At 46.3% G+C, this 13,927-nt stretch overlaps 1 protein-coding gene across 3 annotated transcripts in view; it reads left to right on the top strand.

Moving 5' to 3' along the window:
- AFF4 (ALF transcription elongation factor 4) overlaps positions 1 to 13,927 on the top strand; it is a 53,857-nt gene that overhangs the window by 11,293 nt on the left and 28,637 nt on the right. For all 3 annotated transcript variants that reach the window (XM_075441855.1, XM_075441853.1, XM_075441854.1), the window contains exons 2-5: positions 8,321 to 8,447; positions 9,836 to 10,627; positions 11,959 to 12,003; positions 12,975 to 13,061. In XM_075441855.1, coding sequence (XP_075297970.1) covers positions 8,325 to 8,447; positions 9,836 to 10,627; positions 11,959 to 12,003; positions 12,975 to 13,061 — 1,047 coding nt within the window. In that variant the 5' untranslated portion in view covers positions 8,321 to 8,324. The remainder of the gene's footprint in view (positions 1 to 8,320; positions 8,448 to 9,835; positions 10,628 to 11,958; positions 12,004 to 12,974; positions 13,062 to 13,927) is intronic.

A 13,927-nucleotide genomic window follows, 5' to 3' on the forward strand; every position in this document is an offset into this window, starting at 1 on the left:
TCTTGGCTTCAAAGTTTAAACAGAAGAGCATGTAGGCACAGGAATTCAGTTATTAAGTTTCTGACCAATTAAACTGCAGAATATTGTTGGGAAACAGTATTAGAATATGCTTGGGTTAGCCTGTGTGGACATGAAAAGATTGCATGTAAAATTCTGTGTGCATGATGCTCCATCTTTGCACTGTGCACATCACAGAATCTACCAGCAGTGGAGAACTGGAAGGATGAGGAGAATGGCTTCTGAGTGTGAGACTGAACCGGGTTGAAGTTTGCATGAGAAACAACTTTGTGTTCCCAGTGGCTGGCAGAGCCCTGCTGGGTCCAGTCTGCACGGCGGTGCTTTTGCGTCTGTCAGCTTCTGAGCTGTAGGACGTCAGGGCTCGAGCTTCAGGTGATGTTAAGAACAGTATCATTGCTTGCGTAAGAAAGCCTCGTATCCCTGGAAGTAGTTTTGGAATTGCCAGATGAAGCAGATTAGAAATGCAAAAACTTGGGAAGGCAACGTTGAAATGCTGCTTCGCTGAACAGCGGAACTGAGCTTTACTTCCCTCTGCTGGCTCCGGCTCGGGGCCTGGTGGTGAGAGTGCGCTGAGGCTCCTCCGTCTTACCTGGCTTGGCCTTGTGGTAGGTGCAGAAAATGAGTTTTAGTAGATTATGGCTTTGTTGTATCCCAGCTTTCGAACGTCAAGGTATTCTTTTCCTTTGGAGAGTCAGTAACGCCGCTGCTGGGTCATTCCTCTGTGGGAGCTGTGCTGTCCGCATGTGCCTTGGCTTTGTGGCAGGTGGAGGGACAGCTGATGGAGGAACGAACCTTCCTCTGCTCTTTGCAGCCACCAAGAGAGGAGGAGAGAGTAGGCAGTTGTGCTGTCTCTTCCTAGACTTCCCTTTTTCACTACCATTTCTGAAGAGACAGGACAAAAAGGAGCGACTGAGGGTGATGTCCTGTGAGCAGCTCTGCTCTCGATGAAGAAAAGGAGCTGGGAGCTTTGTTTCTGAGAGCCAGGCAGCCGTTGCCCCTTCCTGTCCATAAATGGGACAGAAAAAAAACCCAGCCAGGCAGAGTCGATAGCCTCAGCTCTGCTTATTTTCAGAGTAGATAGGGACGGTGTCTTTGGAACAGCTCTTCGGGTGGGAGCTACCAGCCTCGCAGAAGAGCCTGGGAGCTGCGGTGGGGTCCCTCGGTGGCTTTCTGTGCGGAGCCAAGAATGACCTGCAGTCATGGCCGCGTCGTCAGAGCTCGTCCTTGGTAGGGACACAGACCAAGACTGGCGCCTGTGCAAGGTTAATCGGGGAGAAGGCGCCAGCAGATATCTTCACTGCCCTCTCGTGCTTCTGCACAAAGATGGGATGTTCTAAACAACGGGTAGTTTTTGGACTTCTTAAGATCCCTTGAGTAAATTACATCAAAACACTCTTGTGATTTCTTCCTGGGTGTAAACAAGTTTAAGCTGTTCAAGTCAATTTCTAAAACAAGCTGCTAAAAACTTGGGTTTAAAAGAGCTGGATTGGAGCTGAAGTTAGAAGCTTCCTCCTTAATTTGGCTTCTTGAATCCAGTTGCTGTGTGTTAACTTACCTTAGTGCATTCCCTGCTTCTGCGTGCCGCATCCCCTGAGCGGTGGAGAATACACCCGTTTCTCATCTGAACTTGCTTAATGAGACATGGCTCTTAGAGAGCCTCTTTAGCTCTGAAAGACCCCCACGTCCTTTGCAGGTTAGCGTGGGGTTACAAACCATCACGGGAATTCTGAAATCCATCATTGCGCTGTGGTGGCTTCTCAAGCAGATGATGCTGACTGATTCTTGGGTGACCCGGTGCAGCTTTGGGAATGAAGTGGGGGGAGTCTGGTGGATAAAACCAAAGAGCAGGATGCGGTTACTTGTACCGTCGCTTGGCTGAGACACTGGGATTAACGACGCACTCTTACAGAAAGCGCTGTGAAATTTTTCTTGACTAGCGGTGCTGAGGGATTTGTGCTCGTTTGTCTGAGAAGCAGCGGCAAGTCCAGGTGTACAGTGCTTTCCTGGGGATTTCTGGGGTGCATTAGGAGGAGCGTGGCCAGCTGGTCGAGGGAGGTTCTCCTCTCCCTCTACTCTGCCCTGGGGAGGCCCCATCTGCAGTGCTGTGTCCAGTTATGGGCTCCCCAGTTCAAGAAAGATGAGGAGCTGCTGGAGAGAGTCCAGTGGAGGGCTACGAGGATGAGGAGGGCACTGGAGCATCTCTCCTGCGAGGAGAGGCTGAGGGAGCTGGGCTTGTTCAGCCTGGAGAAGAGAAGGCTGAGAGGGGACCTTCGAAATGCCTCTAAATATCTGCAGAGTGGGGGTCAGGAGGATGGGGCCAGACTCTTTGCAGTGGTGCCCAGCGACAGGACAAGGGGCAACGGGCACAAACTGGAGCAGAGGAAGCTCCAGCTGAACATGAGGAAGAACTTCTTCCCTCTGAGGGTGACGGAGCCCTGGCCCAGGCTGCCCAGGGAGGCTGTGGAGTCTCCTTCTCTGGAGATATTCCAGCCACCCCGGACGTGGTGCTGTGCAGCCTGCTCTGGGTGACCCTGCTTGGGCAGGGGGTTGGGCTGGGTGACCCCCAGAGGGCCCTGCCAACCCCTGCCATGCTGTGATATCTGCCGTGTTCCGGAGCTGAGCAGGAAGAAGTGCCCAGAGCAGGCTGCGAGCTCTGCCCTCCCTGGTAGTTCTCATCAAACATTAACCTGACCTAGGCCAAATGACTTTATTTTTTTTTTAAAGCTCTCCCACCCTCACAGTACGTGCGAAGGTGTCCACATCCAGCTCGTATGGTACTTGGGATCTCCCTGGTGAAAGTGCAGAAGGAATCCCTGCCATGAAGCCTGGAAACTTTTATGTTTATATAATAGAAACAACAAACATTTATGGTTCTGTTGCAGAAACGACAAACATTTATATGAATGGTGAATCACCGGTTTGTGTTTGGATGGTGTTCCCAGTAGGCCAGACCTGCTGGTGAAACCCTGGGAGGGGGGGTAGCTCTCTTCTGGAGACGGAGCTGTGTAAGAGCCGCCTCTCGCCCAGACACCGAAACGCGATGACGGCGCGAGCTTGCTTACGGACGCGGCCTTCCCGTGTGCGCGTGCCGCCGTCCCGCTGGAGAATCCCGCTGGAGCAGAGCCCGCTGGCGGTGGGAGCCACCCCAAGCCGAGCACCCCTGGTACCCGGGGCGGAGGGAGAGCCGCAGCCTCCGCGTCCAGAGGCGCGAGGAGGAGGAGAGAAGGAGAATACTTCGTCCTCTGGAAGAGCTGCGTTCTCCTGTTTCTTGGCACGTGCGAAGATTATCTGCATTCCCTGTACATACTAGTTCTTGGTTTTGCTCCTTATTTGAGTGTTGTAAAACTCTATAGATGGCTGATGATTGCAGTGCCTCTGTGTTTGCAACCCAGTGATTATCCTTTAAACTCCACCTGGAGGAGCGCGCTGTTTGTACTCCTTTGTGCAAAGCCGGAGCATTTTAGTAGGAAATGGTTTGGGTTCCCTCCCCCCCCCCTTTATTTTTCTTTACCCTAACATAGAAAACTAGAAGTTAAGGCTACGCATTCACTTTCATGTGATAAGCATTAAATAGTTTTGCGTGTTGGTGGTTTTGTTTTTGTGGGGCAGTTGTTTTTTTAATTTCTCCCTTATTTAACAGCTCTTAGGAGTGTGTTGTATTAAAGACTGACAGAGGAGCGTGTTAGGATTGTGTACGTGGTTTTCGTGACAGGGTTAGCAGCAATGCCACACGCAATGTGCGAGTTGGGAGACGGATGCTGTGCCAGCTCTTTAGAGGCTGCTAGCTGTTCATGGTAGAAGCAAGAAAAATATTTGAAATAAGTAACAGGTATCTTTGGGAGGGAGTTGGATGCAGCATTAAGGCAGTTTCTGGTATTTTTAAAGGCCTTCTGAAAACATTTCGTTGCTTATTACTGGCAGGATTTCCAGCTTTTTTTTTTCCCCTCCCTTTTTTTAAAAAAATAAAATAATAAAAGGCGTTTGAGTTGCCTGTGCTGCGCGCAGCTGGGTGTGCCCGCACGAAGCGCTCGGTGCTGTGTGTTCCCTCTGAAGGCTGTTTGTCGCTCGTGGCCAAGTGTTGTCAAACCAAATTTGTGTTTCATCACAGCCAGTTAACCGGCGCGGGATAAATGAACTGTTTGATTTCCCTTGCTTCTGAAACCGGTTCAGATAGCAGAAAGCCCTGGAGTTAATTGAGGGTGTCTTGAAGGAAGCCGAGGTGTTGTCACCATGCTTTGAAGATCCACTGATGCCTGGTAGAAAAGCGGTGGCTTTGGGTCACTTTTGGACGGGTTGCGTGCGGAGGGTTCCTCGGGCGGACCTTCGCCCGTGATGGTTGTGCCTTGTGGTCCCTGGGAGGATGGAGTGGTGCTGGTGAACCTGCACAAGGTCCTTGGGTGCCTGACGTGGCTCGGGACGGGCGAGAAGTAGGCTGTTGGTCCTGCGCCTGTACCCAGGGGTTGGCCCAGGTCCTCCTGCCTTTAACAGCGTTGCCAGTAGAACTAAGGTAACGTGGGTGCGGTGGTGGGTTTTATTTTGAAAGCAAAAATGTGGTGTAGAAGTCCCCTGCCTGGGCTCGGTCCCGCTGCCCCAGCGCTGCGGGGTGGGAGGTGGGGAGCGGGGGGTGCAGCCGGCGGGCAGGGCGGCAGCACCGCTGCGGTTTCCGAACGCGAGGCATGAAGTCCATGATGATTGCTTGAGTGAACTCCAGCCAAAGCTGTGTCCCTTTTGGGTCAGGGATGCACAGGAGTACCAAACAGGATTTGGTAAGAGCTGGGACGAGCAATGACCAGCGGGTTTCTGGTGTGGGTGGTTCGGGTGACGCTCAGCTGGTTCACGTGCTCGCTCCGTCTGGACCAGCAGGTAACACTGCTCGAAGAATACGCGCAAGTGAATTTTGTGTCGGAAGTTTCTGTGAGCTTCCTGCTGTGTTTCCTTCTTTAAACTCTTGGTGTTGAGCTGGAGAAGAGGCGTGAGGTTTGGAGAGAGCTGTGTAGTGAAATGGCGTAGGGGGAGCACAGCACGGCTCCCCGTGCGCAGGGAATGACTCAAACCGTGTAGAATGGGACTTTCTAAAAATGGAATTACTATGCTGTGCTTTAGGCCTGTTTTCGAATTTCTTATAATTTTCAAACTTCTCTTTCTCCAGATGTGGAAGTTAAGGTGACGTTGCTCCTTGCCGCAGGGACGTTAGTTTTGTCTCCCTTAGCCTGGCTCTGCTCCCCGTAGGAGTTCACTCTCTCGCTCAGGCCTCCCGGGGAGACGGAGAGGGAGATGATAGCAGGGTCCTCTTGATAGCAGCAGGTACAAGTCACCAAGTTCTTCGTCTTCCACTTGCAGGCCTGCTGTGCAGGGAGGAGGAGCAGAGATGCTGTCCTCTTGCCCCAGGGTGGGGTCGGGGTGGCGGGAGTTCGGCCCCACCAAACTGCTCCGGGCGCTTTCATCTTGTGGGAGAAGGTTTAAAGCTGGGGTGTGGGTGTGGGAGGGGGAGAAGCAGTTCTGCCTCCGCGCAGCTCCGACTCCGTCTGCAGCGGTCTGGGAGCGGCGATGGGGCAGAGCTCCTGCCCGCCGGTCAGCAGCGAAACGGAGAGCGGAGCCGCTCGTGCCAGCGGGAGACGGGGCTGGTGGCCGCTCTGGCTTGGGCAAACACCTGAGGGCCAGCAGATAGCACCTCGCTTGGATCACAGTAGTAATCTTTAGACAGTGGATTTTGAAGGTTGTTTAGAATGACGAGTGGTCTGAAAAGTCGGGTTTGCAATTTCCTTTATGCCGAAGGTATTTGCTAGCAGTGTTGATTTAACGTTAGTCTGCTGCTCTCGAAAGCCCCTCTGCTGCTCGCGTTGCCGGAACACGGGCACGTGTGGCTGCTGTTGTGTGGCGTGGCTGCGGAAGATGCGGGTTTGGCTGGGAAGTTGTCTGAACTAGAGTTAAGGAAGCCCCACTAACTTCATTTGTTTACACGTTTAACGCTAGCGTGATTTTAATAGCTTAGTACCCATTGTAGGCATTGAAAGTATCTCTGTGCAGAGATTTAGGTGGTCAGATATAAACAAGTCTAACTTGAATCACATTCAAACTATCGGCTCATAAAAAATTTAAAAGAACTAAAAAAAACCCCGCAAAACTAATCCCAATCCTGCTACGGTCAGAACGACTGCTCGTGGAGATGTTTAGCATTTACTGTACTACAGAAGGCTGGGGAGGGGTGGTAAGAAGCGTGAGTAGCTGGAGTATTTCCCATGGCCGATTTTACGTTGACCTGGGAGGTACAGCCAGACCCGCTCTGGTTTTGCTCCAGCTTGAGTGGATCTTTGCCGTAATGTTCCTGTCTTGTGGCAGCGTTGGGACAAATGTTGGTTTTTTTCCTGAGTCCCGAGATTTCTAATAAATGTTGATGCAATTTTGAAAGATGATGCTTGTCTCTGTAAAAAATAGTAAAGGTCTTTCTTAATGTTTAACCCTCCATTTGTAAAATGTAGATGTAAAATTCTTAGTTAAGATTCTGATCTTCGAGCTGTGTAGCTGTATATAATTCCCAGTCTCACAGTACTGATGGGAGCGAGCTCCTCAAAGCTAGGGTGCTTCTATTCCTTGCCTCACAGTTTGCCTTTAATAGTAAAATGGCATAGATTCAAACTGTTCCAGTTGGCTTTAACGGATCAGTATCTATAATTAAATCTGATGTTTGGCTCTGTTTAAATCCTACATGTGTAGGAAGTTGGGCTGCAGGCTGAAGAACAAGGTTTTTCAGCCTCACACTTTTAAAACAAGTTTGCCATTAATGGCAAAATGGTCCCGGTGGTGTGGTTGGCACATGCCAGTGCCCGGGTCCCCCTCTCAGCGGGCAGCCGTGATGTTCTCTGGCAGTTACCTGAGTTCAGCTGGTTACGGGATAACTGGAGAAAAAAGGGATTTTTCACATAGAATTTAAAAATCGTATTCGTAGGCTCGATATCAGCAGCAAGTTGGATGATGCCAGTGCTTTTACCTGCTTTACAATGCAAATGTTTGCACTGCAGGGAAATGAAACAAACCCGTCGCCTTAAAAAGCGTCAGAGATTTAAATATATACTGTGGGTTTATTCTGGTTTTGGCATCCTCTTAGATTTTACAGTATTCAGAGCAGTAGACAAAATAAAGCCAAAGGAGTGAGCAATTACAGCAAGATGCTAAAATGTTATTAAGGTGAAAAAAAATTTTAAAAAAGGGATGGGTTGAAGTTGTCTTGTGTAGAATGGTTCTGCGTAGCTGTCAAAGTCATGCCGTAGCAAATTTTTTTTTTTTTTTAAATAATCAGGCCGCTGTCTAAAACCATGAAATAACGATTTTCTAAGCAGAGGACATTTTCATTTTAGACTGCAAATTATGTGGAAGAACATCTATTTCTTTCCTGGAAGCACCCACCCGTACTTTTTGCAGATCAGTAAGGCACATTTAGAACTCTCTTGATATGAAGTATAGCACATGGTAAAAGAGTCTGCGCCACCTGATTTATCGTCTTACTTTGTTTACTCATTTAAATCTCAGCTCAAGAGCAAGCTCAAAGGGAATCTTTTCCAACTTGTTTTTTTGTGTGTGTGTTGCAACAGTTTGACGTATTTCTGTTAGCTCAAGCAGCAAAACCAAACTGCAAAGTAGAATTTGTAAGAGAGGAGACTGGCAGGTGTTTAATCTCCATTTTTGCAATAGAGCACAGTATGTATGGTCTAAGGCAAAAGGTGCAAAATGGCCCAAACTTCACTGAAATTCCTGCTTTGAGTAGAGATGTCTTTTGGGAGGCAGGGAGGGAGACCTGGAAACAACATCAGAGCTGGAGGTTAGAGTATGTTGGAGAACGGGTGCCAAGAAAGGTATGTCAGCAGCAAAAATAAAACGAGATCTACAGCAAAGTCAGGCACTAAATGGGTGGGGGGATAAGAGAGTAAAATCACAGAACATTTGGGGGATGTGGAGGAGAAAAAGCATTTTAGCAGCGAATGGGAGATGTGAAATAGCTGAGCGATTCAAGCAGGTGAAATGGTTTGAAATGGTTGCGTGCCGGAGGACTTTGTGGATGTTTTTCATTTTTTTTTATGACTGGATAAACTTTCCCTGTTAGAAGCTAGCTGTAGGTTGGCTTGTAGCCCTTCCAAGTGCGAGGTGTCTTCAGCTGGACAAACGTCCTTTCGGTTTGGCGGAGTTGCGCTCGGGGGGGGTTCCTCCCTGAGGTCGTTCCTTTGGCAGACCAGGTGGAGGGGCTGACTGGGCGCGTGCATCCCTCCTCGCTGCCTTCGGTGATCAGAAATTATGTTTTTGTTTGTAGCAACATGAACCGTGAAGACCGGAATGTGCTGCGTATGAAAGAAAGGGAAAGGCGAAATCAAGAAATTCAGCAGGGTGAAGAAGCCTTTCCACCTAACTCTCCTCTCTTTGCTGAACCATACAAAGTTGTGAGTTTATGCAGTTCTTACAAATGCAGTTTTTATAGCAGAAGTCATATGCAAGTTTGTATTTTATATTTATTTTTGTCTGTGTTCCATTTGATCCACAACTCTTCTGTCAACCAAGTATTTAAGCAGGGCTTGAAAATAAGGACAGAAAGTTACTGGGCAGCTCTACTTGGAGATTGATCATAATGCTTCCAAAGGGGGGGGCTGCTGTGTAGGGAGGGAGAAAAGGGATGATAAAACCATAACATTTTTTTTGCTTTCTTCAGCTTTTGCTACAGTGACTCAAAACATTTAAACTGTCCATTGTGTCTTGCCAAAGTGCTTTTTTTGGGGTGCTTTAGCTTGTTGCTAAACTTTCAAACCTGCAGTCAGTGTGATCCAGACCTGGGTATGTTCAGAAAGAGAGTGTGTAAATAGGAGGTTAATTTTAAGTGCTGAAATGCCTGATAGGGTAGAATTATCAGCTTTAGCTAGTAGGCCAATAGTTTGTATCTGATTTTTTAGTTTGTTTTGAAGGAGTTGGCTCTGTGATCTTGTACGTCTTTAAGCCTGTGCTGGGTTTCCTTCCAGGATCACTGCTGAACAGAACTGGAAAAAATAACCTAATTCTGGGATAACTAAAATCTTCAGTGGTACTTTTTAAGCTATGTTGCTCAGAACTCACTTTGAAAGCAAACCCATTCCTTATCACAGTTTCAACTGGTTTGCAGGGAGTAAAACATTGTGACTGAAAACTGTCTTCCTGCAGGAGGAAAGTTGAGAAATGTTTGGGATTTTGTGGTTTTGTTTTTCTTATTTAATTCCCATCCTCCCATCACTTTACTGTGCTTCATAACCAAATCCCACAGGTATGACGTTAACTAACACTGGTTGGGCTGCATGGGTAGTGATACCGTATACCTGAGCTGGCAAACAAACTGGTTACATAAGAAATAACCCTTAGAACTGTTGGCAACAAGAATTGGGCCAGTATAAATACCAATTAAAAATCACATACAGTGGTGAGGTTAAGCTGATTTTATTTTACCGTTAATTAAAACTTTCTAGGACAAATGCATTCTGTATTAGAGAAATAGTCTTTAAGGTGACAGTAGGCATCTACAATTTTTAAACTTGCAGCCAGCTCATCAATGCATTATTTGAAGCGCTGGTTAGTGCTGTTTCAGCTGTTCCTGCTGCTGAAGTACAGCTTTTCCTTATGTTTTAGGGGGTGGCATTACTGCTTTAAGAACTAAAATTGGAATTGGAAACAATGGCAAAAAAGACATGGATGCTAGCCATGAGCTTAGCCCTGAAATGTAGATTAGTTGCGGTAGTCGTCAAATCACTGAACTGAAAGTGAAGTCGTGATTTTTTTAAAGCGTTATTGTTTAAAATTATTTTCACAGACCAGCAAAGAAGACAAATTATCTAGTCGGATTCAGAGTATGTTTGGTAATTATGATGAAATGAAGGATCTTATAGGAGATAGATCGCTACAAAAGCTTGTTGGAATTCCCAAACCAACGGTACCATCAACACCAGATGAAAAATCAAACCAAAGTTTCTTTGGTGACCAGAGACATAATACCAGCTCACATCAGAGCAGCAAATGGACTCCTGTAGGACCAGCACCTAGCACTTCCTCGCAATCTCAGAAACGGTCCTCGGGCTTACAGAGCGGACACAGTGGTCAGCGTGGCAGTGGCAATAACACTAGCAGTAGTGGCCAGAGGCATGACCGTGACTCGTACAGTAGCAGCAGCAGCCGCAAAAAAAGCCAGCATGGGTCCGAGCACTCCAAACCCCGTTCTTCCAGCCCTGGAAAACCATCTACTGTTTCATCGTTGAGCTCCAGCCATTCGAGGTCTCATGGAAATGATCACCACAGCAAAGAACACCAACGTTCAAAATCTCCCCGGGATCCTGATGCCAACTGGGACTCTCCCTCCCGTGTACCCTCATTTTCCGGTGGACAGCACTCGAATCAGTCTTTTCCACCCTCACTAATGTCCAAGTCCAGTTCAATGTTACAGAAACCCACTGCGTACGTCAGGCCAATGGATGGACAGGAATCCATGGAACCAAAGTTACCTTCCGAACACTACAGCAGTCAGACTCACAGCAGCGGCGTGAATGAGCTGAAGTCTAGCAGCAAAGCGCATCTCACCAAGCTGAAAATACCTTCTCAGCCGCTAGATGTAAGTTGCTGTCTGATTCCTGGCTTCGTAAATGTAAGGCACTTTGGGCTGGGATTTTCCAGCTGCTTTAAAATCCCCATCGACATAACCAAAATTTAGTTTTTAGTAAACACTGGTGGGTGTTTTTTGCTACACAAAGCATCTTAAATTTATGCAGCGAAGACCTGGATTTTAAATGGGTAATGTACAAAAGTAGTTATTTTTTCCTTCTGCTTCTTACCTGTGGATACTGTGATTTTTATTAAAAAAGGGCTGTGAGACATTCAGAAGGGCTAACTTAACCCAGGAGGCTAATTTTCATAGAGTATTTCTGTAGTCAGAAGTTAGTGAAACAGGATATTCACAAAGATTTTGACAAGCTAGGTACGTGTATTGTCACTACTAGGAGCCGTGTTGTCTTAGACTAGCGATACTATCTGCATCTAGCAGACTTTCTTCTGAAGTGTGTAGCAGTTACTAGATGTGATTATTATACCTTCACCTAGGGAAAATAAGCTAACCCTAAAGCACACCAAATTGAACAGGGTTCAGAAACTGTGTCAGGTATGCTGGGTACAAAATACTCTTGGGTTAACAAATTGTAGTAGTTTGGAGAAGGAGAGTGCCTTTCTTAATAATAAAATGTCAGTGCATCTCCTGTTGAACTGGTTGAATTGTGGTAGCTAGAGAAAAGCGTTTGTTCCTGGGATTTCAACAAATAACAAAAGAAGATCCAGGGCACAGGTAAGGAAATCTGAAAAGAAATTTTCTTATTCGTGAAGACTTGACGTGCTAATGCTGATGCAGTGAATCATACAGGAGCTGTGCTTCCTTTCTGATTGTAGCAGGCAGGGCTGCAGAAGATTCATAGTTTCATAATTATTGCTGTTTCTTGATTCATGCTGTAATGTGTGTTTTACTTCATCGAGCAGTTTGTCGTTACTGTGTATTCATGGTCATGCATTTGAATGCAGGTATTATCCAGTGGCTTGTTCCAGGTAATGGTTGAAAGCTGCGATTCTCTTTCCTCTCTCTCAAGAAGTTTTTAATATCCCTGACTGCCTGTGATCACTTTAACTGTCGAGTGAAAAGTAAGAAATTATGGTGGCAGTTTTATAGATCTCATGTGTTTGCTTTTCATAATTGGATGTGACTCATACCACAAAAACATCAATCTATCGTATATTAAAATTAGTGTTGCTGAAAAGAATTAGCAAGGTCTGTTTGTGTCTGTATAGAGTCCATATGCATCGTGATCAGGATCGAAGTTTATTTTTAACTGTTTCTAGCCCCTGGGATCTTTTAAGGAAAATTTGCTTTAGGAGATGTTAATCTTGAGTTTTGATTTGTAGGCATCAGCATCGGGTGATGTGAGCTGCGTGGATGAAATTCTAAAAGTGAGTTCTCTGTGCTTTTGTTCGTAACGTATTTGTTGAAAATACAAACATTACTAAGAAGGTGGAAAGTACTCTGCATGATTAGTGCCTTTTAAATTGACTTGGCTGCAAGTTGTTACAGGAGGGCTCTTCAGTTGGTCCTCCAGCACAGGTAGACCGGGGAACACTGGAAGCAGGGCTGTGTGCGAGCTGGGCCCTGGGCGTTGCTGGGTGCGCGCACCGTCTGCTGGATATCCTCACTGCATTCCTGCTCTTCTGGGCCACCTCCCTGTTAACCTGACCAGAACTGCCCATTGCTTCCACCGAAATGCAGTCCCTACATTCTGGTAGCTTTTTAGATTATAGTAATCTTATTGCTACCCCATGGCAGAGCTTTCCCTTCTTTTCTACCTAGGTTATTTTCTCAAGTCTTTTTACCCCTCGTGTGATCCCCTGGTCGTATGTCTGCTGTCACAAAAGAATCATTCCATCCCCCTGGAGCATTTCCATGGCTTACCTTTTGCTCTGGCCTTCAGTAGTCCATGGTCCTTGGAGGTGCTGTGAGAGAATGCGAGGCACTTTGTTCCCAGCGTTGAGCATTTGATTTTCCCCTTTTTCCACAAACTTTACAGGCTTCCCTTTCCTAGGATTCTTCTTTCTACCCCTGTATCCTGCATGCGCTCTTCACAGGCTGGGATGATCAGACTCGGACTTCTACTGCAGTTTATGTTCAGGCTGATCAGTTTTATTGATTTATGCCTTTCTGGTTGTTAACATGTCTTAACTATCCGTTCTTGTGGGTAACGACTGAAGATTTAGTTTATATGTAAAATCTTTGTTACGCTTTTGGGAAATTAAGATTTGAGTATAAAGCTTAGCGAAGCGTGGACAATGAACTGAAAATTGAGAGGGTTACCATTTGAATCAAGATTGCAACTTGAAATATTTGCTGTAGTTTTGTTAATAGCTTTTCTTTTTTGTTCTGGTTATAGGAGATGACCCATTCTTGGCCTCCTCCACTGACTGCTATCCATACACCGTGCAAAACTGAACCATCAAAATTTCCTTTTCCAACAAAGGTCAGTCCTGTAGTCATATACTGAACGCTGTTGAAAGAGTAGCTCATGTTAAACATTGGGATTTTGGAGCTCTCTTCACTTCTGTATAGTTCTGGGTCTGTTTCAGTGCTTTGTAGCTCTTTTCTGGCTTCACAACAACATTTGTCAGCAGTAGCCTTATAAAAAATGTCATTGTTTTTCCTCTGGTTTACACACACAGAGCAGTGTGAAAAAATGTCTGTAATATGGCTTTCCATTTACTGTTTAACTTCTGTTTCAGAAAGTCAAATCTTCTTCAGGATACTTCTGAAGCTTCAAAATGCCATTGAGCCTTTTTCCCTCTTAGGAAAATGCTTTGCACTGTTTGGTGTAGAAGCAAGCATTACGTTTACCTCCATCTAGCAAAGCAGTGGAGACTGGCTGGTAGGCTGATAAATGCTAAGAAATTTAAATGTCATTTTCTGCATACACAGAGTTTTCCTCATTATTTTGAAGTCCATTAGTAGTTCTATTAGATCTTATATTTTCAATTACAAAAAAATTAAAAGTTTTAAAATCAGATGTTTTGCTGAAGAAATTTTCAGATTACTTGTTCCAAAAGACCTCTTCCTAGCCTCTCATATACTTAATAGCTACTGAAGTGTTTAACCTGTTAATTCTAAAGAGAAATCAGTCGCAGGGCATGTTTCTAGGAGACCTGCTTGAGCTGACACCTCTGAGGAAGGAGCTCTCTTGCTCTCAGCTGCTTGCTCCCTCCCCTGAGGCTGGACGCGGCAGCCCCAGCTGCAGGGTTTCAAGGCAGACTGGCTCTGGCGTGGTTTGCCTTGAAATACAGCTCTGCCATCTGCGGTGTCGTGGAAGCTGATGGGTAGGCAGGGTAGAGATAG

The sequence above is a fragment of the Opisthocomus hoazin genome, chromosome 22 (assembly GCF_030867145.1).
Source record: "Opisthocomus hoazin isolate bOpiHoa1 chromosome 22, bOpiHoa1.hap1, whole genome shotgun sequence".
NCBI classification, from domain to species: Eukaryota; Metazoa; Chordata; class Aves; order Opisthocomiformes; family Opisthocomidae; genus Opisthocomus; species Opisthocomus hoazin.